Raw genomic sequence first — 27622 nt, forward strand, 5'->3', positions numbered from 1 at the left:
GTGGGCATAAACCTGATATCTGGAAAGACTTTTATTGGGATTATACTGATCAAGTGCATATAATATACCAACTAGTTTCACCAACTAAGTCTGTTGGCATCTTCAGGGTACATAACTGATGTATGGCACTAAAAAGTAAAAAACTGCTACAAACTACAATCAACCGATTTCAAAACGGCGTACCTTTCTTTTGGTTTCCCCATGGATTCTATTCATGTTAAAAACGTTTAATTTTCTTGACCAAAAAGCTCTGGAAAGACTTTTATTGGGATTATATTGATCAAGTGAATATAATATACCAACTAGTTTCACCAACTAAGTCTGTTGGCATCTTCAGAGTACATAACTGATGTACGGCACTAAAAAGTAAAAAACTGTTACAAACTATAATCAACCGATTTCAAAACGGCGTACCTTTCTTTTGGTTTCCCCACGGATTCTATTCATGTTAAAAACATTTAATTTTCTTGTCCAAAAAGCTCTGGAAAGACTTTTATTGGGATTATATTGATCAAGTGCATATAATATACCAACTAGTTTCACCAACCAAGTCTGTTGGCCGTTCTGAAATCGGTTGACTATAGTTTGTAACAGTTTTTTACTTTTTAGTGCCGTACATCAGTTATGTACCCTGAAGATGCCAACAGACTTAGTTGGTGAAACTAGTTGGTATATTATATGCACTTGATCAATATAATCCCAATAAAAGTCTTCCAGGGCTTTTTGGTCAAGAAAATGAAATGTTTTTAAACCTGATATCTGTTATTAACATAACAGATATCAGGTTTAAAACATATTTTTTTTGCAAAATTACCCTTTCAAGAGTATTTAATATTTTAGATAAGGGCATGAGAAATGGAGGAAATTATGGATCCAGCCATACTTTATGAGATCCATAATATCCTCCATTTTAAAATCTTACCTATACCAAATTGAAACCTTTCAGCTCTATATTTCAGTAATTTGATTATGCACCTACCAAGACTTCACTTATGATGAATTTAAGTTTCAACACAGGATTGTTGTGGTATTCAGAGTTTTTGCTCTCTAGATTTCTGATGAGAACCAACAATTCAAAATAGCTGTCAGGCCAGTGAAACCTAATTTAAGCATTAATAAAAGAGCAAACATGTGGATTCCTGAGAAGAGGGTGTATGTTTTAAGTAGTGCACACTAAGGCAATTTAGATACCGAAGGTTATATTCTTTATATTCTAAGCTTTCTGGTAAATTTTCAAAACTTTTGTTCTTTTATTCAAAAGTTTTGAAAATCAACTATGCCGGATTGAAGCTATTTGGATTTCAGTAATATAATATTTATTTTTAAATAAAGTATCAAAGGTTCTGTTAAACTTCTTCACAGATAATTCTTTTTATCATTCCTACTCTGAAAAAAAGTGTCATCTTCATCTTTAGATGAATATATGTTTTCAGAGTCTGAATAGATGGGAGCATTTCTGATATAGAAGCAACATTCATTTAAACTCACGATTTTGGTAATTTCCTTGAAATATTCCATTAAAGATTTGAGCTTAATGTTGTTCTTGAACTAATTTTATGTGGCTCACATTTAATTCTTTTTGAATATCTTTTAATTTCAAGCATGCAACAGATGAATGGGTAAAATGTCCTAATGTTTTTCTACACACTACTATTAAATATTTGACATTGATAACTGTGCTTTATTCAAGTCCATTATTCTAACTACGATGTGTGAATAAAACATAGAACATTTACAATTTCAGCATCATTACACCCTTAAGAATACTGGCCATTGTCTTGAATCATTATATTGTAAATGCGTGAAATGTTTTTCATCTCATATTTGTCGTCATCATCATCAATTTCCTGATATGTATGTTCAAGGTGTATGTTCAATTTACTATGACAGCACTCATGATTAAATTTGCATTATTATTAATCCCCTTTCAACAATTTTCCTCCAAATAAGTCTATTACTTGTGAGCACTCCAATATTGTCATAGCTAAGATTTCATGCTTTTAAGGCACTTCTGACTGAATCAATCCACCTAGACATTGGTCTTTTACCCTGAGTCTTTTTTTCCTACCATCTTGGCATCAAACACCTGTTTTGCTAACCTTTCCTCACCTGTTCCATTTAAGTTGAAATTCTAAGGCCATACCACCTTAGCTCTGCTGACATATTCTTCAATGCAAACAATGTAAAGTTCCTTTCTAATATCTTTGTTTTTAATAATTCAAGTGCTTTATTTTTAACCCAACTCTCATATCCATAACTCAAAACTGGTTAAAACACTGTCTTGTATACTGCTAGTTTGGTGTTTTGGCCAATTTCTCTCTTATTCCATATAAATTTATTCAGCTGGCTACATACCACACCAACTTTGCTTATTCTGTTGTCTATTTCCAGATTTAACTTGCCATCTTCACTAAAAACTGCCTAAACAGCTGAAATATTTGTTCTATAGGATCTCTATTCAGAATGCAGATGACGTTTTCTATGTTCCTGCCTATTTACATAGTTTTGGTCTTGATTTAGTTAGAAAATCCTGGTTTAGTCAGAGAATCCTTGCACTAGATGTGTTTAGGAGTACAACATTATCTGCATAAAGCAAAGAATGCAGCGTGACATGTTGTCTTCTATTATCAGGCCTAATGCCACTTTGTTTCATAATGTGATCAATATAGATGATGAATAAGAGTGGAGATCAAGAGTAGACAAGCACCTGTGAGGTAACATCAGATGCTTGTCTTACACCTGATGTTACTTCAAACTATCTTCCTCTTTTTCCTTAAATTCTAACTACTGACTTACAACTTATATATAGACTATATATATTGTCCTATATAATTTTCCATTTACCCCATATAACTGAGTGTTTTGAAAAGCTTTTCCCTGGGCATCTTGTCATATTCCTTTTCCAGATCTACAAAACTTAAGTACAGATCCTTGTCATATTCTCATGATTTCTCAACTATTTGTCATAAAGTGAGAATCTGATCCTGACAACCTCTATTTGGACTGAACCCATTCTTCTCCAAGTTTCTCTTCCACAATCATTCTCAACTCCTTTTCAACTATGTCTGCATAAATCTTACCTGGAATACTTAGTAGAAAAAAAATTCCTGTAATTTTCACATTCAACATTAGATTACAGTATAACTATAAAATGGCATGAAAGGAAATGTAGTGATACTCTAAATTGTAAATTAGCTTAATCAAAAAAAAACAAAAACCGTCAGGTATTTGAGTCTCCATATCGATAACAATTTGAAGTGGAACTCCCACACCACTTTCTTAACAAATAAGTTTAGGTTCATAATTAGCAGAATATATTATGTTAAAAAATTTGTAAATTTTTTAACATGATATATTCTGACTATTATAACAATCTGCTTCCATTAATAAGAATACAAAACAGAATAATTAGAGCCATAACTCCTACCGACTTCGCATACTCAACCAATGATCTGTATATTGTTCATAATATTCTACCATTTCAGAAACTATATCTCTATGGTTGTCTGTTATATATAAAAAGAAACACTGAAAGTTTCTTGGTATATAATGTAGACTATGGATTGCGCTGCGGTCGAAACACGCTGGAAGTACCTAAGGCTAACAAAGAAATTTTTCATAAATCTTTCGAGTACATTGCGACGAGTAGCTATAATAAACTTCCGAATGAAATTAAATCTATAACCTCAGAATATGTATTCAGAAAAAGATTGGGAAACCTCTTATGGATTAAAGAATGTTGACAATTATTTTAAACGTATGGTATAAGAGATCATTATAACTCATATATCATAACCAATTAAGATATTGATTTACAAATTGGTTCATTCAATTAGATATTAAAATATCAACATGTACTGGTAACGGAGCCCTCTCAAATGCGGTCTCCGGACTCTCAGAGCTAATTACTTTCTAGTAACCAGTATGGCCCTTGGTTACACATATTTGCATTAACTAACTTACATTACTCTAAACCAGTTACTTATCATAACTATGAAACCAGTCGAAATATATTATATTCTACTTGCATATATCAGAAAAATTTTTTATTAACCATAATAAAATAATAGCCAAAATAAGTGTTAGTACCAACAGAATATGATAGTAATACTTGAATTTTATTTTGTAACATTGTACTGTGCATTGAACTGTATTGTGAAATATTGTCATAATTATACAAGTTGAATAGTATAATATGCATAATTTGTATACGTGATGTGAATAATAAAAACTGTTAAACTTTATTCCCTTTTTTATAGATAGGAACTATGAGAGCTCTACTCTAATCATTGGGAATTCTGCCTTCTGACCAAGCTTTCTGAATTATGCAGTGTCTCTTCTTTGGTGCATCAATCTGAAAATTGGTAAATATAGCAGCACATCACAACATCCTGTCTTGCGACTTCCTTTTTATCTCTTCATAACTCTTAGTGCCAGTTAGCATCATTATGTTATTTATATATGAAATTCTTGGTCTGCCTCATGGCCTCTTTCCTTCTACAGTTCCCTCCATTATTTCTGTAATCAGTCCCCCACGCCTCAAATGGTGTCTAATTAGGCTTTTTCTTCTTTTATTGATGTGTTTCATTAATGACAGCTCTTCATGAACTATATTCAGAACTTCTTCATTACTTTTCTTTTCTGTCCAACTAATTTTCATCATCTTTCTCCAGCACCAAATTTCAAATGCCTCCAACTTTTTCGTGTCTTGTTTTGTTAGAGTCCAGGCCTCACAACCATATAATGCAATGCTCCATATGTATGTTTTCACTAGCCTTTTTTTGAGCTGGATGCTAAGTCCTTTACTGGTAAAAATGTTTCTTCTGTTATAGAATGCTTTTTTGGCTAGGATTATTCGTGCTTTAATATCTGATTGGTTTCTTCCATCTTCTGTGATAAGACTTCCAAGATATTTAAAAGAGGATACCTGTTATGCAGTGTAGTCACTGCAAAACTTTTATTTTTCATATTTAAGCATTTCTGGTTGAATATCATCTACTCCAGCTGTCTTTCCACATTTCATGTTTTTGGTGGCTTTTTTTACCTCAATGTACTCCTATTTGCATTCCTCCAATAAATTTTCTAGTATAGTTCTGTCACTGCTTGTTTCGTTTAACAGTCTTTCAAAGTAATTACTCCAGTCATCTAGGATATTCTTATTTTCGGTTTTCATGTTACCGTTATCATCTTTGATTACTTTTATAGTGCTCCTTCCTCCATTTCTAAGCTTTTTCAATAGCCCCTGGAACATTTTGTCAGCTTCTTGATATTTACCAGTCTTCCCATGACTTTAGTGAGAATTAACTCACCAGCTATTTTTCCACACAGCTTAGCTCTCTTACATTATTCTCTGTACTCTTTTAGGGCATCTGCCAACTTGTTTGCTAGGAACTTTTGGTATGCTGTTTTCTTGTCCAGGACTGCTTCTTTAACATCTTGTGTACACCATGGTGCTCCTATTTTACTATTCTTGCAGACAACTTCACCACATACCTCCCTAGCTGAATCAATCAATCAATGTCTCCTTCAGAGTTTGCCTCTGAGACTCCATTATAATTGTCATTATAATCTAAAATAATGTTTGTTGTTTTGATGCATTTACTTTCGATTCTGATTGCTTACTTGTTCATGCATTCTGGTTTGATACTTCAGTTTTCACTGTTTTGTTTTATAAATTCATCACTAAGCTTATGTTTTACATAATTAATCATGAATAATTTGCATGTATGTTTTTCCCCTGTACTATCAAGATATCTGCTGTCTGGATATTTTACATTTTTCAATTTTTGAATCTTCATATAAATCATAAAAGTTCCATATATAGCCTTCTTATTATTTATGGGCAAAACTGCAGGGTTTTTTTTTTTTAAAGCAAAATTTTAAGAATACATAATGTAAACTAAAATAAAAACAGACTACATCAAATTAAGCATCTATAGCAAACACAATGAGCTTATGTATTGTATGTAGGCATTCAAGGGGAAACATTTATCCAATTACTTACATTTGTTATAAATATAACATATAATGAACTTTTCTGTTTCGGCTAGCCAAATACTAAATCTTTTTATTGATTTGGCTGGAGCTAAAAATATTTGCAAAATATGATAAATAAGTCTAATACTTAAATGAATATGTGGTGTACCCCTAATGCTTGGCACATGTCTGATATCGAGGTGTGTTTTTGTTCTCTAGATCATTACAATTTTGTGTTTCTTTCTCTTCACATACCTAAGTAATGCTAATATGAGGAAGCAAAATGTTTGCTTCTACATTTTAAGTTTTAAGTATCAATTTAAGAATTTAATGATTACAGTGGTATATTACATTTCAAAGTTCATGCAAAAACAGGTTACAATACACATTAGAATTACTATCTAGTTACAAAGGACTTTCTCAGGGAAAAAACTCAATATGATTCATAACAGTGCTTACAGTATAACTAATACCAAGAGGAAAAAATATATTTATTAAGCTCATGAATGTTTTGCTGGCTTTCTACCCAGCATCATCAAAGAATCAGAATCCTAGATAACAAAAACTGATCAGCTGCCATAAATAATGTGGTAGTATTTTGTTTTCTGTTAAGAACATATCCAAAAAGAATATAGAAACGTGTAGCTTTTGAATTTTAATTAAAAAAAAAAAACAGCAATAAATTAACATACTAGCAATGTATATGACTATATAAAAAGAAAAAGTATAATGCAAAATGTTTTTATGCAACTAATGTTTGTACCACAAAAATTTTTCTTTCCAGTATTTAAAATTATTTACCTAAAAAAGAATATCAGTTTCCCCTTGAATCTCAGTCAAAATTCATTAATTTACTTATCTCAGAAATCACACAGGAAAAGTATATAAAAAGAATTATTTGTTTAATTAATATAAAAAAGTATACAAATATATTCATTTATCTACAAATTTTAACTAAAAAATAAGACATTTTGTCACTCATAGAAACAATTTTCTTAGACTATAAAGATAATTTGTGTCTATGAGAGTGCATTAAATTTAATTCAATAATTATGAATACTACAATGAATATTACAATATAAACTCTAAAAAATTAAGTTTAACAAACAAACAAAACAAAAACCCTTTGCTAATTATTTCAAAGCATACAAATGAATTCAAGCTTATAAATACATTCGTGTACATACAACTAGTTCAAATGAGAACTCAAAAATAGCATCCCTTCCAAAAACATTCTTTTTTTTCTTAACTTGAAGCAAAAAAGAACTTGTTCTATCTCAGAAGACTTTAGCATGAAAGTCATACCATAAGTTGCATTGTTTCAGAAAATATTCATAAAGAACAAATTAGCCATAGAAGTCTGTTGAGTGTATAGCTTGTCTAAACAAATTTTGTATTGATGAACTATTTCTATTTAGGTCTCCAGTATTATGCAACTGTACTTTGTCTTGAAATGTGCAAAACATCACAAGGAACAATATAAAAAAAAAGTACAATTTTGTCTCTTAAAACAGTTATAACATTGTATTTCTAATTTAAATTTTGTGCTATCACATCTGCATATGGATAGTAATAGTAGTTCAAGAATTAAAGGAAATAAACTTTCTCCAAAAACATGTTTAGAGTTTATCATTTAAAACAATATTGAGAAGCCTTCTTTTAAATTTATATCTTCTGGGTCATCACTGAAAATCTGTTAGATAAATCTGTTGGTATCTATATTCCATTCCTTACTTTTTATTCTCTTCTCTAATAATAATAATGATGATAATAAAAGATACATATATTCGTTCAAACTTTCAACTCAGTACTTCATGTCAGCTGTTATAATGGGTTGTGCAGCTTTCTGTCAATCCTGTGCAAGAATGCATTCTTTCTCAAGTGAAATTAGCATAATTCTTGAAACATCAGCAAATTTTGTAATACTTTATGACAAAGTTAGAAAGATTATATGAACAAACAACTTTAAATCTTGTGAAATGATTTTGCAAACAAAAATTTTTACATAGATTGTCAGCCATGAACTAAGCTACTGGCTATATTGTCAAATTACGTAATATCTTGTTGTTTATTATTTTAACGGTATAATAGAACACAGAAACTAAGTAAATAATTAATTTATTAACTTGATGCTGATATTTCGCTGGTATTATAACCAGCATCTTCAGAGCACAAAAACACTATTTGTCACAATACGCAAGACTAAAACAACATGGTGTACTTAAAATTGTAGCAGCAATACAAAGACTAGAGTCCTGATTTTGGCGCCCTCTATCTGAAAAAAAAAAAAATAAATCATATATTACTAGAGTCCTAGAAAAGTGCTAGTTTTTTCTTAATATGACTGTCTCCCAGATCTTCGGCAAGTTAATACAGCCATATTTGTTGAGATTTGGAGTATGTTTTAGGGCTTCTGTCGCCTCTAAGAACAATCTCTCTGATTTATATGGGTTTCTGTGTAGTACTTTTGTGTTTTTCCAGTTGATCCTGTGTGCAGGGGTATCCAGAGCATGGTCTGCTAGGCCCGACTTCCCACAATGATATTTCCGGACGTATCGTTTATGTTCGCTGATGCGGATATTCACAGTTCTTCCTGTTTGACCGTAGTAGGCTTGATTGCATGAGCAGGGTACTTGGTAGACTCCTGGATGTGATAAAGGAGGAATGCTGTCCTTGGGTGAGCGGATGAGGGTGGCTAATTTGCTATATGGTCTGAATGTAGTGCGTAGTTTATGTTTATTGAGAATTCTTGAGATCTTTTCGGATGTGCCTTTAATGTAGGGGATGGTGACTGTTTTGTTGTAGTTCTCTGTGGTGGATGGTGGGAGGGGTTTCTTGGGAGTGTTTAGTATTTTGTTTATTTTTTGTGGATTGTAGCCGTTGGCCAAGAAGGTGTGGCGTAAGTGAGTGAGTTCAGCAGTAAGAGCCTTGTCATTTGAACAGATTGCTCTCGCTCTATGGGTTAGCGTTTTTAATATGCCATATTGTTGAGAAGGATGATGGTGTGATTGTTTGTGTAAGTATCTGCCTGTATGTGTGGGTTTTCTGAAAACTGAAAATTCTAAGGAACCATCTGGGAGACGTGTGATGAGTGTATCCAGGAAGGGCAGACAGTTGTTGGCTTCCAGTTCCATAGTAAAGTGGATTTTTGGATGTTGGCTATTTAAATGTGCTAAGAATGTTTTCAATGTCTCAGGACCATGTGGCCAAATAGCAATCACATCATCAACATAGCGTAGCCAAAGTGTTGGTTTGAGAGTGGCTGTATTGATTGCTTGTTTTTCCAGGTGTTCTATGTAAAAGTTGGCTAGGAGGGGAGAAAGGGGGGAGCCCATGGCTGTCCCATCAATTTGTTTGTATATTTTCCCTTTCCATGTGAAATATCCTGCATGTATTGTGAATTTGAATAGTTCAAATATATCAGGGGGGAAGTGAGACTTCAGTAGATTGAGGGTTTCTATTAGTGGTACATTTGTGAATAGTGAAGTGATGTCAAAGCTTACTATTAAGTCTGAGCTTTTTAGGGTGAGGTGTTGTAAGATGCTTTTTAGGTGTGCTGAATTTTTGATAAAGAAGGGAGAATTGTTAGTGAGAGTGGCTAGTAGCTTCGCTAAATGTCTAGCCAGTTTGTATGTGGGACTATTTATTCTGTCCACAATTGGGCGTAGGGGTGTGCCTGGTTTGTGAATTTTTGGTGACCCATATATCCTCGGTGTTTTAACATGGAAGGGTTTGAGTTTGTTAACTGTGTCTTTGGGCCAGAAAGTGACTTTTTTTAATAATTTTCGGGCCTTATTCTTTTGTGTGTTGGTGGGAGAATCACTGCATAATATTCTAAATACGGAACTTTGGCAGATCTTAGAGAACATCACCGACGCAACGGCAAAAAAAGAATTCGACAGAGTCAAAAACCGGCACCAAAAGAAGTTCGAAAATCTACAACAACGGAACACCATACAACGACCGCAATTACAACAAGACCTCGTCGTCGTGAATCTATCGTCACTCACCTTAAGCAAAGAAGCCACGACTGCTTTAAGTCGAGGGCACAACTTTGCCATAACTCCCAAACAAGTTCCAAAAGCCGAAATAATGGCGTCCATCGAACGAGGAATTTACGACCTGCCTCCAACAATAGCTAACAACATACGTTTAGATGTGGCCAACATCCTAATCAAGTCCAAGCCTCCAAAAAATAATATCCCACATAAGGAATTCATTGCTATAAAAGAACTACACAACAACAGCCAGATTACCATAACAAAAGCAGACAAAGGAAATGCAACCGTGGTGATGGACACAACTGAATATGAAAACAAAATGCACACACTATTACAAGATCAGTCAACATACAAAATTATAGATCGCAATCCCACCAACACACAAAAGAATAAGGCCCGAAAATTATTAAAAAAAGTCACTTCCTGGCCCAAAGACACAGTTAACAAACTCAAACCCTTCCATGTTAAAACACCGAGGATATATGGGTCACCAAAAATTCACAAACCAGGCACACCCCTACGCCCAATTGTGGACAGTATAAACAGTCCCACATACAAACTGGCTAGACATTTAGCGAAGCTACTAGCCACTCTCACTAACAATTCTCCCTCCTTTATCAAAAATTCAGCACACCTAAAAAGCATCTTACAACACCTCACCCTAAAAAGCTCAGACTTAATAGTAAGCTTTGACATCACTTCACTATTCACAAATGTACCACTAATAGAAACCCTCAATCTACTGAAGTCTCACTTCCCCCCTGATATATTTGAACTATTCAAATTCACAATACATGCAGGATATTTCACATGGAAAGGGAAAATATACAAACAAATTGATGGGACAGCCATGGGCTCCCCCCTTTCTCCCCCCCTAGCCAACTTTTACATAGAACACCTGGAAAAACAAGCAATCAATACAGCCACTCTCAAACCAACACTTTGGCTACGCTATGTTGATGATGTGCTTGCTATTTGGCCACATGGCCCTGAGACATTGAAAACATTCTTAGCACATTTAAATAGCCAACATCCAAAAATCCACTTTACTATGGAACTGGAAGCCAACAACTGTCTGCCCTTACTGGATACACTCATCACACGTCTCCCAGATGGTTCCTTAGAATTTTCAGTTTTCAGAAAACCCACACATACAGGCAGATACTTACACAAACAATCACACCATCATCCTTCTCAACAATATGGCATATTAAAAACGCTAACCCATAGAGCGAGAGCAATCTGTTCAAATGACAAGGCTCTTACTGCTGAACTCACTCACTTACGCCACACCTTCTTGGCCAACGGCTACAATCCACAAAAAATAAACAAAATACTAAACACTCCCAAGAAACCCCTCCCACCATCCACCACAGAGAACTACAACAAAACAGTCACCATCCCCTACATTAAAGGCACATCCGAAAAGATCTCAAGAATTCTCAATAAACATAAACTACGCACTACATTCAGACCATATAGCAAATTAGCCACCCTCATCCGCTCACCCAAGGACAGCATTCCTCCTTTATCACATCCAGGAGTCTACCAAGTACCCTGCTCATGCAATCAAGCCTACTACGGTCAAACAGGAAGAACTGTGAATATCCGCATCAGCGAACATAAACGATACGTCCGGAAATATCATTATGGGAAGTCGGGCCTAGCAGACCATGCTCTGGATACCCCTGCACACAGGATCAACTGGAAAAACACAAAAGTACTACACAGAAACCCATATAAATCAGAGAGATTGTTCTTAGAGGCGACAGAAGCCCTAAAACATACTCCAAATCTCAACAAATATGGCTGTATTAACTTACCGAAGATCTGGGAGACAGTCATATTAAGAAAAAACTAGCACTTTTCTAGGATTCTAGTAATATATGATTTTTTTTTAATATTTTTTTTATTTTATTTTATTTTTTTTCAGATAGAGGGCGCCAAAATCAGGACTCTAGTCTTTGTATTGCTGCTACAATTTTAAGTACACCATGTTGTTTTAGTCTTGCGTATTGTGACAAATAGTGTTTTTGTGCTCTGAAGATGCTGGTTATAATACCAGCGAAATATCAGCATCAAGTTAATAAATTAATTATTTACTTAGTTTCTGTGTTCTATTATACCGTTAAAATAATAAACAACATGTTCGACGAACACATAAGTCTGTCCATACGTAATATCATTGTAGTGTTCTGAACTGTTTTTCTCTTGACACTTTATAATACATCATTTCCATTTAAAAAATTTTACTAGACATATTTACTATATTCCCAAGGTTTCTCAATTATTTGTCTTAGAGGAAAAATCTGATCCAGATGAATCCCTATTTGGCCTGAATCCAGGTTATTCTTCCTCATATTTCTCTTTCACAAATTTTCTTAGTCCCTTCTCAAGTCTACTAGCATAAATTTACCTGAGTACTCTATAAGCAAATTCTTCTTAATTCTTACAATGTTTCATTTACTTTTTACAGATGGATATGAGTATTCTGCTCCAATGATCAGGAATTTGATTTTTTGCCTAAGTCTTCTGAATTAGGCAATGCAATAACCTTAAAATTTTTATTCCTCCATATCTGAGCATGTTTAGACAAGAATCGATTAGACTAGCTGTTACTACTATGTTCTTCTTACATTTCAAGTTTCTGATGGCTTTTTTCTATTTTAAGTATTGATATGTACTCCTGATTGCATACCTATTGAATACTTTTTTGCAAACTGTTATATTACTATTTATCTCATTTAACAATCTTTCAAAACAGTTGTTCCAAATATCAAGATCTTTATCTATATCACCAATTCCTTTTACAGTAATCTTTCTCCATTTCTAAGCATTTTTTATCAATAGCTTGAAGAACATTTTGTCACTTATAACATTTATCTTCTAAATTCTTACTAAAGCCCTTCTCATAAATTTGGTTTAGATTCAGTTAGTTTTTACAAATGGCTTTGCTTTCTAATATTTTTCTTTGTACTTTTTTGAGAATAGCTGCTGACTTACTCTCCAGGAACTTTTGATGATTTCTTTTCCAGGTTTATCCTAACTTCTTGATTAAATTACGAAGTTCTGATTTTTCTGTTCTTGCAAATAACTTCAACGAGCCACCCTAACTACTGCATCAGATTTTTCAGATTTCAGCACTGGGTCTCCAATGAATACATGTCTAGAATTTATCTTCAAAAGCTGATGAACTTTCATTCTTTTTAAATTTACACACACACACACACACACACACAACACTGTGTTTGTGTATCCCATCCCTGCAATATGATTTTTATTTTTATCCTGCTTAAAATTAAATGGCAGGTCACTTTCAGATTCCATTATACTGCTGTTTCCTAAATCAGATAACGAAATATCACTATCACCAATAAACACTTATAGACTTCTTATTTCATGTGTCTTCTCACTTTCTCGCTATGTGAATTTGTGGACATTTTTTTAGGTCAGAACATGGTATAAGTAATGACTAGTACATTTGCTGTACAGGAGTCCACCAAATATTTACCACTAGTATTAGATTTCCTCTTTTCTCCAAATTTTCCCAAAACATTTCTATATTAATTAATAAATAACACGTAAGTCCACAGTAATAACTTTAATTAATAAATAAGGTGCAGATATTTCACACTAAAATTAACAGTATATCTTCAGTGTTACAAACAGATAGGAATGGAATACAAGTAATGAACATTTGGTGGATCACCTATTAAAATACAATGATGTCACGAGCTAGGAAATGAAAGAAATTAATAAATAATTAATATTTAAGATAATTGGTTTTTTCAATGATTACATAAAATAAAAGTCTCCCAGATCTTAGAGAGAGAGAGAGAGACAATCATTAGGTGTAAAATAGATTCAAAACTTTCTTTAAAGAGGCGTTCATATTTGAACCTGAATCTATGAAGGAGAATAGCTTAACCCACTGGGTTAAGCTATTCATTATGGGTAGTGTTAATACTAAGTTGTGCTAGACCAGACTTCTAAGGTTTGTTGTAATCAAATTATCTTAAATATTAATTATTTATTAATTTCTTTCATTTCCTAGCTCACGACAACATTGTATTTTAATAGGTGATCCACCAAATGTTCGTTACTTGTATTCCATTCCTATCTGTTTGTAACACTGAAGATATACTATTAGTTTTAGTATGAAATATCGGTACTTTATTTATTAATTAAAGTTAATACTGTGGACTTACATGTTATTTATTAATTATTATACTATGCCACAGGTACCTCTAAAAGTAAGAAACATTTCTATGTCTGGTTTACTACTCAGCTGTTTAGATCTCCAGCAAGGACTAGCTTTTCCTTCTTTTTTTTTTTATGTCAGCTGCCTTCTCTACAAGGGTTGTTTGAAAAGTTTGGTAAAAAAATAAATTAAACACATCAAGTTTAAGGGAGATGGTAAATCCCGTATTACTCTACAGCTGGGTACGAAACTCGGATTGAAATCCATCGAATCCTAGAGTTTCATGCTGAAAAAACTATCGGCAAGCCCAAGTGTAAGTAATCACTTGGGAAGTACAACACCAGGGTAACTCAGAGCAAAGGTGGAGCAAGCTCTGTCACTGTCCTTAATATTCTCTCATAATGTAAAACGCAGCTCCTAGGAGATGTATTACTGTTTTACATTATGAGAAGAGGTCACTACCCAGACCGGTTTCAAACCTTTTTGAGGTCTGATCAGTGAGTAGGTAGACCTGGAATATCAAGGTTTTAAGTGAACTGAACTTACATATACCTCTACTAACGAATTGCTAAAATGGTGTACTTATATATTGTTTTTTCTGTTCTGTTTCTCATCTGGACAAGCAGAGTGCCGATTGATCGACAGCGCCGGAAGTAGTCTCCTTCCTGGTTGCTAGCTGAAGGAGTTGGGCATACTATACGTGAACTGATGGCAGACATTAACTAGGGCCATTGGCAAAGTGCAAGGAATGGCGATTTGTGTCAATCAGCGTAACCTCCATGTGGATGTGACTCGATAAAGCAGAAAGACATGACTACAAAGGACAGACAAAAGAAGCATGATATTCTCTCAGGACACTGGTAATGTACAGAATTTTCCTTATTTATGTAACAATTAGCATTGAAGCAAAGAGAGAAGAACAGATTTCTAATTGAAAGGAAAGAGAACTTTTAAGGGACTTTTGTGCTCAGTAATGTGTTAATCATATTGGACTAGTAGTATGAAAGCCTGAGAGTATGCAACACTCAGTTGAATGTGAATTGATCTTTGTTAGTGAGCTTTACTTAGAATAGTGAGTTAGTGTTTTATGATGAATGTGTACTTATTTAACCTAGAGATGTGAATAGAGTATTTGATATTTAGAATGTTCCTTATTGTTTAGCTAGTGAATTATAATTTTGATATGACATACCTTTGATGTGTGGAAGTTTATTTGTATGCAATTTGATATTTAATAAACATATTTTTTCTATGTAAGTCTGAGTTTGTCTGAGCATGAGACTGATTTTACCACTCACTAAAGTTCGAACCTGTGAATAAGGGGAAACTAAAGAAAGTTTTTTAGGCCAAGACTGCAATGTTGAAATTTCTATAGGCATTTAATACTTTAACAAGATTAGGTAATACTTGAACTCTGGGAAGGTTTCTTTGTACAAGAATTCTTCTGTACTAGGACTCTGGCTGGCACAGCTATATCAAACAAATTTTGTCAGAGTTCCAAAAGGAGAAGCGGACCCAGAGAGATAGGTTAGAGATTTCAAGCTCGGTAGGTACAAAAGGGATAAGGATAGAGAAATAATGAAAAGTAATGACATAACAATGGCGCAGCTGACGTAAAAGGTGGATCCAAGTTTCGTCAACAGTCACAAATTGACGGAAAAAATCCTGCGAATTGCAATTAAACATCGCCAAACACTGAGTCAAAATGTCTTTTTACATGAGTTTTTGATCAACAGTCAACAATCACGGCAACCATCATGCACACAGCTTTTTCATGTGCAATTTTTCACACAGGATATTATACATCCATTTAGTTGAGATGCCTACAATCTCAGCAATCTCCACGCACTTTCACTCGGCAGTCTTCCATAATGATACCATGGATTTTGTCAATCATTTCCTTTGTAGTGATCTCAGTTGGGCATCCGGAGCATGCTTCATCTTTGATGGACTTACGACCATGTTTAAACTCATTTATCCAAAAATAAATAGTCTTTAATGCTGGTGCAGAGTCCCCATGAACTGCATCTAACTCAGTTTTGATCTGTGCAGCCGTCCACTTCTTGAAATACGTGTTTTATCACTGCACGAAACTCGCTTTTCTCCATTTTTATGAAAAATGCGAACACATCATTTTAAATGTTTGCCAAATGAAAACTACACGTCTCAAGTGGTTAAAATTTTGCAGTAGTCATGAAAAAGATGATATGTGCGACACTGGTATGAATGAAAGAATTGTGTCGCTGTCTATAGGAAATTTACCAAACTTTTCAAACAACCCTCGTAATAACTCACAGAATTCCACTTCTAGTTGCTCCTTCTACAGGACTACAAGCACAAATACGTTTCATTGTCTAAGTCCATTTTGAAATTTATCTACATCACTCTACTTGAAATTATCTGCCTTTCAAGGAAGTTTATTTTTTGTTATTAATGCTGACTACTATGGCTACTGCTTCCTTTCAATGATTGCTCTTGTCTGAATATAATGTCTTGTAGTTATTATTTAAAAGAATTTCACCTGCCTTTTTCTGCTTTGTTTTGGTAATATTCATTCTGCTGGTGTGGTGCTTCTAATTCTTCTAGCTTGACTCATCTTTCTCTTGATACTTCTCATGTTGATGGTGACTAACTTTATTTCTGATGAGACAGAAAAAACATGTTCACCATGCTTACCTGAGATAAATAGTGAGGATATTTTATTTTTAACTAGGTGATAACCCAGCCAGCATGACATTTCATCATGCTGTACCATTATTTTTATTTGTCGTTAAGCCAATAGAGAATACAGTTCAGTTGAGTAAATTTCAAATTGCAAGCTCATCCTTATTTGCTCAATATCCAGCTGGATACCTAATAATGGTGTACATCATGAGAAAATGGGGACTGAACAATGGGTCAAAAGCCTTAATCGCATCTCCAGTAATATGATACTGTTCATTAATTTTTATGGATTATTAAAAATACTAAAAAAATTAATTTCCTGCAAACAAAGTACTAATACTATGAATCTGTATTGAAAGAAATCAGAATGACTTAAAAAAAAAAAGCCTTTCAGCAGATAAGATCAAGTTATTTAATAATGATAGAAAGATTTAATTATTGTGTAATGTACAATTATGCAAGAAAAATGCTTACCAGATAATGTTTTAAAAATAATGTACAATTATGCAAGAAAAATGCTTACCAGATAATGTTTTAAAAATAACTCTTTAGAAGATAGTGCTTCTCGAAGTTTTGCGTGAGGACTCAAGCAGTTATCTCCTGCAATTACACTTCAAGATTATTATCAAACTAAACAAATTATACCATACAAGAAGATTTGATAGCTTTATGTTTTTTAATGTAACTAATAAAAATCCAAAGACAGGCTAGGAAAGATAAGGAAAATCATCTAAACAAAAGGTGCAAGGAAATTGAAGAAAGCAATATTATGGGTAGAACAAGAGATCTGTTTAGAAAAATAAATGATGTTACAGGGAAGTTTATCCCTAGATTAGGAGTTGCAAAAAGTAATTTGGGAAAATGTAGAGAATTTGTACAAGAAAGATAATAATATTGTAGAATTTGAAAAGAGAGAATTTGTTGAAGAACCCATGATGAATTCTGATTGCCAACATCAGCAACATTTGTAGAAACATAATAAAGAAATAAATAAAAATTGTGCAAAACTGTATGATCACCTAAGAGAAAATCAATACAAGATAATTTAATAGTGCTTATCTTACCCCATCTCACTCTGGAATGGAAAACATTTGTCTATCCTGGTCTCTGTTGATCTGAGATTTTTCATGAGAGAACAAATGATGCATTACAAGTATTGTACTCATATGACAGCAATATGCAAATATTCGATACTACTCTCAGATATAGGATGGTGGTGGTTCTTTTAAGTTTCCTAAAAAGAATTATACTAGGCAATCAGAGGTGTTAATGGCCTGATCTCCACCAATTCACATAAGCTTTCAGTTTCTGCTGCATACATTTTTAGTAGATATTTCTACAACAATTTTAGCATCATCAGATAATAAACCTTGGCAGTTCAACTCATTTATACTACTGACTTTTGGAAAATGAATCTGCTTCATCAAAAAAGTACTGAATGTGCAAATTCTAATTTACAAAATCTAAACTTGCAGGTTTTCAAACTTCATATGACATTAAATTTGAAACAGTCTTTCTGAACTTTCAACATAAGTTCATATATAATACTGGTATCCTAGTGGCTGAGTAACCTCTTTTGTTTGAAATCACCATAGATGAATGTGAATTAAACTTTTAATCAAGTGATATTATTAAACAATTACGGCTGACTAGTTGCTGATTTAGATGTAGGAATGAATCTATTAATCGTTTGGCAAGAATGTTTAGATCATGATAAGTCAAATAGAGTGCTGGTATGTCATTTGTACACCTATTTCACAACTGTTACTATTATGAAATAGGTATTACAGACTCCTCACTAAAATATATTCATGTCAAAATTTTTCTTTCTGTAGTGCTATCTATTTCATTTAACATTAAATTAAAGCAGGAGTTTTATCTCTTGTAAAAATCCAATTATTTCTCAAAAGTGGCAAAAAAGTACTGCATCACATAACTGCAAAACAATGTGTGATAAATATAAATTAAAGACACCGAGAAATTATATTCTTGGTTTAATCTTTTATCCAAGTATAAGCAAACAAAGTTTGTGCCTGAAGTATTTTCAGGACTGGGCTAGTTGTCTATAGAAGCTAATGACTTAATTACTTGCTTTAGTATCCCATAATGCAAAGCACATATCCTTGCAGATATGTATAATGCTATGCATTATGGGAAGGGTCACTAGTCACACTGGTTTCAACTTTTATTAAGATCTCATCATCAGTGGGAGCCAGACCCAGAGGTGATACCAAGGTTGAGGTGCAAACTTTGTTTGCTTACACTTGGATAAAGGATATACCAAGAATATCATTTCTTGACATCTTTAATTTATAGTATAACCAAGTGGAAAAAGTTCAACAACTTTCTCTAATCCAGAGTATTTTAATAATAAGGTGTGACACCTTTTGGCTACTCGTATATGAAAATATGACTTAAGCATTACTCCGATCTTGGTATCACCTCTGAATTTATGTCTGCAAGAATATAAGCTTTGCATTATGGGATACTAAGGCAAGTAAAGTGAAGTTATTAGCTTCTATATGTGAGTTGCCCAGGCCTGAAAATACTTCAGGTGCAAAGTTTGTTTGCTTACACTTCGATAAAGAGTTAAACTAAGAATATAATTCCTTGGCATCTTTAATTTATTGCATAACCAAGTGGAAAATCATCCAACAACTATCTCTAATCCAGAGTATTTTAATAATAAGGTGTGACACCAGCACTATGGAAGCATTCTGTATTAGAATCCTATGTATGAATTAAAAGAACTGAACATAAGTATGAAATCTAATTTGCTATTTTCTTCCAGTCACATACACAAAATACATAGAATATCTGCTTAACAGGAATTCAATTCCAACTAAAATGTAACCACTCGTTACTTTCTCAAAAACAGAAATTGGCAATATTAAAATATTATCTTTAGATATAAATATTTAAGCACAACACACACACCTTTGATTGTTAAGATTCATGTCTTGATGGCATATCAGCTAATCGGCGACCTCTAGCAAACATTCACATCTCACCTATCATGATGTTACAGTTTAAATTGTATCACCTCTCCAGTTAATAAAATAACACAACCTATATTCATTAATGAAATCAAATATTATAGGATTCACATTTCAAATATTTCATACTATCTGTCCACTATTTTCTATTCTAAAACAAATAAGAACTTTAGCTCTTATGCTATTATTGTAAACAACTAAGGGGCAGAAAATAAAGAATGAGTAAAAATGAGAAGTTATTAATTATTATTATTTTTTTTCTTCTCTGGGCTTTCTCAAAACTTCTCAGAACAGCAAACTGCCTTTGTTTGAGGTAGTATGCTGAAACTGAGGGCGACTTTGACTACTACAGTCTTTAATAGAGTACTATGTTTAAAACTTAACCCCAGTTTGTTACCTTCACTGCATGCTACAGTATACATTATAGATGGCATGTAATTGATTATCTTTTTTATTTTTCTCAGATTTTAGGGATTTTTACCCTTACTTTTAGCCATATATCAACATGCACAACTAAGCTCTGTAAGCTCTGTTTAAGTTCAATACACACTCTGGCTATTCCATGGACAATCCAGTTTCTCCCTCCTCCATAGCTAACTACTTCATCAAGAACTTATTTTCAAAAGTCTTCATGAAGTAGTTAGCTTCAGGTTAGATGCTGAATAGAAAGTGAATGGAAAATTTAGTAAAACAGATGTCTGAGACAAAAATTGCAGAAATTTTTCTGAGGAGAACCAAGATATTGAAATGTTTATGCAGTTAAAAGACTATTATTAGAAGATCTAAAGGTACACAATCAAATCATCAAAGACATGAAAAATAATAGTCCAATTTGGAATAAAGTTCTTAATCAGTAATTTTTCTTTTTTTAAAAAAAAAAGGCAAACTTTACGAGTTCAAGGCACTGTACAAGTTCATCCAGAACATGCTTTTATAATTATGTGGAAAATGGCTTGCAGCATTTGCAGCAAATAAGCAATTGAGCTAGCAAGGCAGGAAGTACAACTAACTATGAGATGCTATAGCAGACTGTCATAACATGTGGTGTATGCCATAACAGTATAAAGGACAAAAATGATGCTAATGATTAGGAGACTTTGTTGGCATACAGAGTATACAAGATTCTTCTGATCTCTTTCCAGCAAAAGATTAAAAAAGATACCAAATGTTTCCGGTTTGAAATGATAGGATTTTTAACCAGGAACAGCAATAAACTGAAAGAAAAGTAAGATGCCAAGATATTCATTTGGTTTTCTTTCCTTCTTGTAGATAACTATGTAACAGAACCAACAACTGAACAAAGGTGGAACCAGGACTGGACAAAGTTATGACCAATAGCTTTTGGCAAGAGATTAAAAAAAAAAAAAAAAAAAAAAAAAATCGAATTAAGTTCACTGCTTTTGCCTTTTCAAAATCAGTTTTGGATGGATCAATAATTTGCTGACAACTATTCTGAGTTTTAGTATAAACAGAAAAGGAATGTAGAGATTTAGATGTATGAAATATGTTGCATTCTTTTCTTCAGCAGTCTTAGTATGCATTTTGGAACATCAAAGCTTACACAAGGAAAGAGAAAGGATTTTACAATAGAATATAAAATCAATGTTTCCATATCTATAAGAACTGTTTCAGTGATGCATTCAGTGGAAAGGTTTAGATCCAAAAACTAGAACTGATATGGGGCAATCAGGAAAATAAAGAACAGACAATATAAGAATGAGAGTGGCTGTAGGAGCATTGCACTATGGAAGAAGAAATAACTTCTTCCATTGTGATATGATTTGCATAGAGAAAAAATTCTGCAATATATTTAGAAGATGCACTGGTGAGGAAGAAATGTAGAGCATTTAGAGTGTGCTTAGAATTATCTGGTATTTTGGTAGGAATGTGAATAATTTGTTAAGACTTGATGCCTGGATCAGCATAGCTGAATAAGGAAAGCCAGTTGTAATTGTGAACATTAAACTGATGATTAAAATGATTTTTGTTATTAGGAAAACTGGACTGAAAAAAAAAAAATCAAAAAAGGAAATACAAAAAAAAAAAAAAATTACACTGATGTCATTAGGTGAGTGACAGAACCAACAAACTGGAATGAAGCAAAGACATTTTTACCAAAGAACATCAGAAAGGGCATTCTAAACTGAATACTCCATACAGGGTATCAGAACACACACATACATATGCACAAATGCCATGTTTGAAACAAGTAGCGATAAATATCATGTTGGAGGCTTAATGGATTTTTTACAACACTCAAAAAGAATTAAAATAGAATTTAATACTTCCTATATTTCGTCCTAGTCACTAGGACATCTACGGGGATTACAAAAACAGTTAATGTAACATGCACACAAATAATAAACAATACTGAGCCCAACCACGTGGGTGACACTAAAGTCCTATTTAGTTGGAGCGCCCTCTAAGGGCAGTAGTAGGTGGCCTGGAATGTAAGGTGGGACCTCTGGTGATGAGTGTTTCCCAAATCTTCGGAAGCTTAATACAACCGTATTTATTCAGATTTGGTTGGTTTTTGAGAGCTGCTGCTGCTTCCAAGAAAAGTCTCTCTTTCTTTATTTTACTGTGGTGGAGCATGGTGGTTTTCTTCCAAGATACCCTGTGGGTGGTATCCAAAACATGGTCAGCCAAGCCTGAATGGCCATAGTTGTGTTTGCAGATGTAAGCCTTGTGTTCCTCTAGGCGGATGGATGCTGATCTGCCTGTCTGTCCAAAGTACGCCAGCTTACAGGAACAGGGTACTTTGTAAACTCCAGGCAGAGAGAGAGGAGGGAACTGATCTTTCGTAGAACGGATAAGGGTAGCAAGTTTGCGGTGGGGCTTATATGCTGTGAGTAGGTTGTACTTTTTTAGTATCTTGGCTATTTTTTCGGATGTGCCACGGATGTAAGGTATGGTGATGGCATTTTTAAATTCTTGTTGACGAGAAGGACGGGGAATGGGGGAGGAGTTAATTAAATTTTTTGATACTGTTATCACTGTAGCCATTGGATACAGGTAGATAGAGGGAACCGCCATGGGTTCCTCCCACCAATTTCTATATGGAAGATTTCGAAAAACGAGCCTTAGACTCAGCCCCACTCAAACCTTCTATCTGGCTAAGATATGTAGATGATGTGTTCTCTATTTGGCCTCATGGCCCAGATAGCCTAAATCCAAGAATCCAGTTTACTATGGAAAAGGAAAAGAACAATTGCTTACCCTTCCTAGACACCTTAGTCACACGCCTGCCTAATGATACACTTGCCTTCACTGTATACAGAAAACCCACACAGACACACTGGCAGATACATTCACAAACTCTCCCACCACCACCCCTCTCAACAATATGGCATTATTAAAACTCTTACCAAGAGAGCCCACAATCTTTGTTCCAGTGGAACCGCCCTCACTACTGAGCTTAACCACATACTCAACACTTTCCTCTCCAATGGCTACAGTGATCACAGTATCAAAAAAATAATCAACTCCTCCCCCATTCTTCTCGTCAACAAGAATTTAAAAATGCCATCACCATACCCTACATCCGAAAAAATAGCAAGATACTAAAAAAGTACAACCTACACACAGCATATAAGCCCCACCGCACACTTGCTACCCTTATCCGTTCTACGAAAGATCAGTTCCCTCCTCTCTCTCTGCCTGGAGTTTACAAAGTACCCTGTTCCTGTAAGCTGGCGTACTTTGGACAGACAGGCAGATCAGCATCCATCTGCCTAGAGGAACACAAGGCTTACATCTGCAAACACAACTATGGCCATTCAGGCTTGGCTGACCATGTTTTGGATACCACCCACAGGGTATCTTGGAAGAAAACCACCATGCTCCACCACAGCAAATTCAAGAAAGAGAGACTTTTCTTGGAAGCAGCAGCAGCTCTCAAAAACCAACCAAATCTGAATAAATATGGTTGTATTAAGCTTCCGAAGATTTGGGAAACACTCATCACCAGAGGTCCCACCTTACATTCCAGGCCACCTACTACTGCCCTTAGAGGGCGCTCCAACTAAATAGGACTTTAGTGTCACCCACGTGGTTGGGCTCAGTATTGTTTATTATTTGTGTGTAGGTTACATTAACTGTTTTTGTAATCCCCGTAGATGTACTAGTGACTAGGACGAAATATAGGTAGTATTAAATTCTATTTTTATTCTTTTTGAGTGTTGTAAAAAATCTATTAAGCCTCCAACATGATGTCCTCACAGCACTTAAGCCTCTACACATGAATAGTGATAAATATGTTGAATTTCTGTTAGGAAATGTGGGTATAGTTTACAAGAATATATGGGTATGGAGGCAAACATCACTGAAGCTAGAATGAAAGACCACAAATATATGTGAAATAGGAGATCTGTCTTTTTCTCAGTGTAAACTTTTTTTTTTGGTTGTTGTTGTTTCAGTGAACTGAAAATAGGAGAGATATGGAATATACAGTAACAAATTCTTTGCTAACTATGCATATGAAGAATTTAACCACCTAACTGCTCTGTGAACAGTGACTTCAGAATTGAATCCCACATGCACATACTTCTTTTAGGAAATGGCCAAAATAGGATAAGATATCCACTAGCTGACCCAGAAGTTATTTAAAGTGTTAACATTAAGTTCACTCAGGTATACTATTAATGGGAAGTCTCCAGAATAATCATTTTAAAGCTATGTCTTTGAAAAGATTAAGTGTTGGTCTCTCTCTATTTTGATAACATCACTGCATGCATGATGGAAGAAATGGGAAAAAAAGATAAACCAGGATTTTGCTGCTTTAGAATTCAGACACAGTTTTTAGCCACCTTAAAGCCACCAGGTTTGAATACATCTTCCCCCTCATTATACCATTATGGTATGCACCACAAAGTGAAGGTATAGGCAGAAGATTTGGTTGACTACGCCAGTGAAATTCAGTATTACATTGCATAACTGAAACATCACTACCATCATTATTTCAGGTTCCACCAAGTTTAGCCCTATTAAGGCATGGCAAATCATGCATGCTGTCTTAGCTATCTCAAGAATAATGTTTATCATACCTCCTGCCCCCCTTAGGTCCAAATATATGTATGACCTACATATAGGACTAGAGATATAAGGATATCTCCATTTATTTATTTTTTTTTTAAAATCTGATCCACACATGAAAGCCACAAAACCTAAGTGTGGCTTTCATGTGTGACCACATGAAAGACCACAAGTGCCATGTGTGGGCAAGAATAACAGAAGAAAGGAGGAATCTGTTCACATTTTGCTTGAACAGCTAAGGGTTGAAATCTTTGGGGAAGGTAGAGTGGGGGAGACTGTTCCAAAGGACAGAAGTAGATGGGAAGAAGGAGAAGGCAGTGAAGTTGGTTTGATGAGTTTCAAGATGGACTACAAAAGGGTGTTCATTAGCAGTGGCTCTTGTTTTAATGATTTTGCAGGAGAGTGGAGGAATAACAATGCCCAGTTCAGCAGAGCACTACCCATGAAAGTATCTGTAGAATACAAGACATCTAGTTTCATGACATGATAATCTTTTTCAAATAATCATTCTTAGGATTTTTTTATAACCTCCATAGCTTAACTATGGAGGTAATGGTCCTTTTTAAACAACAGTTGAGAAATGCTCTTTCAGCAAATCAATGGGTAGAAAGAATGATACAAGAAAAAGGGTTGAAGTTTGCAGATAGGCTCTGAATGGATGCTGAGAACTTCTGCTAGTGTTATCATAGGCTTAGCAGAAAACAGAGGATAGTGGATGCCAGTTCAAGGTCAAAAAAAAAAAAAAAAAAAAAAACCAGACCATTTTAAACAGCAGCTGGAATGAGTCTAAGAAAAGAGATCAACAATTAGCTGATGTGTACTAAAAATATTTATTATTTCAGCTCAGTTAACTGTGCAAATCTTAGAATACTTATCAAATCTTATCAATTTTAGAATACTATTCACAAAGCTCTTTGGATGCTAAAAGGACTATGGATGTTATATGATGTTTGAGTTAGGATAGATCACATTTACATCATGTGATCTATCCTCATTCTCAACATTGTCAATGCATTTCCACCCTAACAACTCTAAATCCACATTCAGAGACTAATAGGTTCTCTAAATCAATTCAAATGCAGGTCATTCTGAGTGGCATCCTTTCTATCAACAAAATTATTCAAAACATTCACAAAATGCAAACACTAAACTTGTAATCATCAAAGAGAACTAACCAGAAAGACTACTTGGTTACTTCACATCATACCTGCAAACAGTAACGAAACTCAAAGATATATACGTTTTCTTATAGAAAATATGATTAAAAATCAATAACATTTGTTTGTGATAATCTGAATAAACCAAGCCTCAAAAAATTGAATAACTGAGACTCCTTTACCTGAATATGGATCTTCACCCATACCAGACAGAAGACTAACAACTAAGTGCAGCTGTTCTGATGTTGGCTCCATATCAGGCATCAGGCCACACAATGAGCCCAACTGTTGCAACTGAAACAGGAAATGCAATAATATATTAATTTTGTAATGCTATTTTAAAAATTTTATGCAATCAATAAAATCACAAAGAATGATATTTATATAAATGAACAGAGCAACTTAGTATAGCATAGTATAACATTTTAAACTGTTCTAAGACATTGTAAAACTGCTATTTATAACAGTTTTGCAATATCTTTCTTTTATTTTCATTATTAACATCTGCCTTCCATGGAGTCAGAAACCTATCATGGGAGGTACATACACACTATTGCACACAATGCTCATCCAACTGTGCTTTAAACTGATTCAATGTGCCTACACCCACAAGACACTCAAGCAATGCATTCCACTCACCAACCACTCTCCATGCAAAGAACCTACTCCTCACTCCTCTGCTCACATCCTCTTTATACAGTTTCCAGAAATGGCCTCTTGTTCTGCCCCTCCCCCTCATTCTATGAAAAATCTCTTCCACGTTGACCTGATAAGAACCCTTGACTAGCTTATATGTCTCAATCATATCCCCTCCCCCTTCTCTTTGCAATATCTTTCTTTTATTTTCATTATTAACATCTGCCTTCCATGGAGTCAGAAACCTATCATGGGAGGTACATACACACTATTGCACACAATGCTCATCCAACTGTGCTTTAAACTGATTCAATGTGCCTACACCCACAAGACACTCAAGCAATGCATTCCACTCACCAACCACTCTCCATGCAAAGAACCTACTCCTCACTCCTCTGCTCACATCCTCTTTATACAGTTTCCAGAAATGGCCTCTTGTTCTGCCCCCCCCCCCTCATTCTATGAAAAATCTCTTCCACGTTGACCTGATAAGAACCCTTGACTAGCTTATATGTCTCAATCATATCCCCTCCCCCTTCTCCTTATTCACGAGGCTCTGCAACTTACATTCTCTCAATTCTCTCCACATTCCAAAGACCATTGACCACCTTTGTGAATCTTCTCTGGACCACTTACAACATATCTTCGTCATCATGAAAAACCTGACAACTAAATATGTGCACAGTAATCCATATGAGGCCTGATCAAGGCCTTATACAATAGCATCATAACCTCCCTATTTCTACATGTCAGGGTCTTCAGCATCATTGCCATTATCCATGTGACGTTTTCACAACTTGTGCAATGTGGCCCCTGAATTTCAGGTCCTTGTCCACCATCACTCCTAGATCTCTCATCTCTTCTATTTCCTTTAAAGTTTCTCCACCAAGTGTATCTCCACTTTGTATCCCATCGTTGCTTACCAAATCTCAAAACCTTACACTTTGCAACAATGAA

The 27622-nt window shown here is 34.5% G+C and overlaps 1 protein-coding gene across 2 annotated transcripts in view; it reads right to left on the bottom strand.

Annotated features, from left to right (window-relative positions):
• Nucleotides 1-27622, bottom strand: part of SIDL (SIDL trafficking protein particle complex subunit 10) — a 248066-nt gene that overhangs the window by 132746 nt on the left and 87698 nt on the right. For both annotated transcript variants that reach the window (XM_090411063.1, XM_090411072.1), the window contains exons 9-10: nucleotides 26212-26323; nucleotides 17366-17442 (exon numbers count right to left, since the gene is read on the bottom strand). In XM_090411063.1, coding sequence (XP_090267189.1) covers nucleotides 17366-17442; nucleotides 26212-26323 — 189 coding nt within the window. The remainder of the gene's footprint in view (nucleotides 1-17365; nucleotides 17443-26211; nucleotides 26324-27622) is intronic.

Source organism: Typopeltis vanoorti, chromosome 2 (genome assembly GCF_054136105.1).
Source record: "Typopeltis vanoorti isolate ZY-2024b chromosome 2, IOZ_Tvanoo_1.0, whole genome shotgun sequence".
NCBI lineage: Eukaryota > Metazoa > Arthropoda > Arachnida > Uropygi > Thelyphonidae > Typopeltis > Typopeltis vanoorti.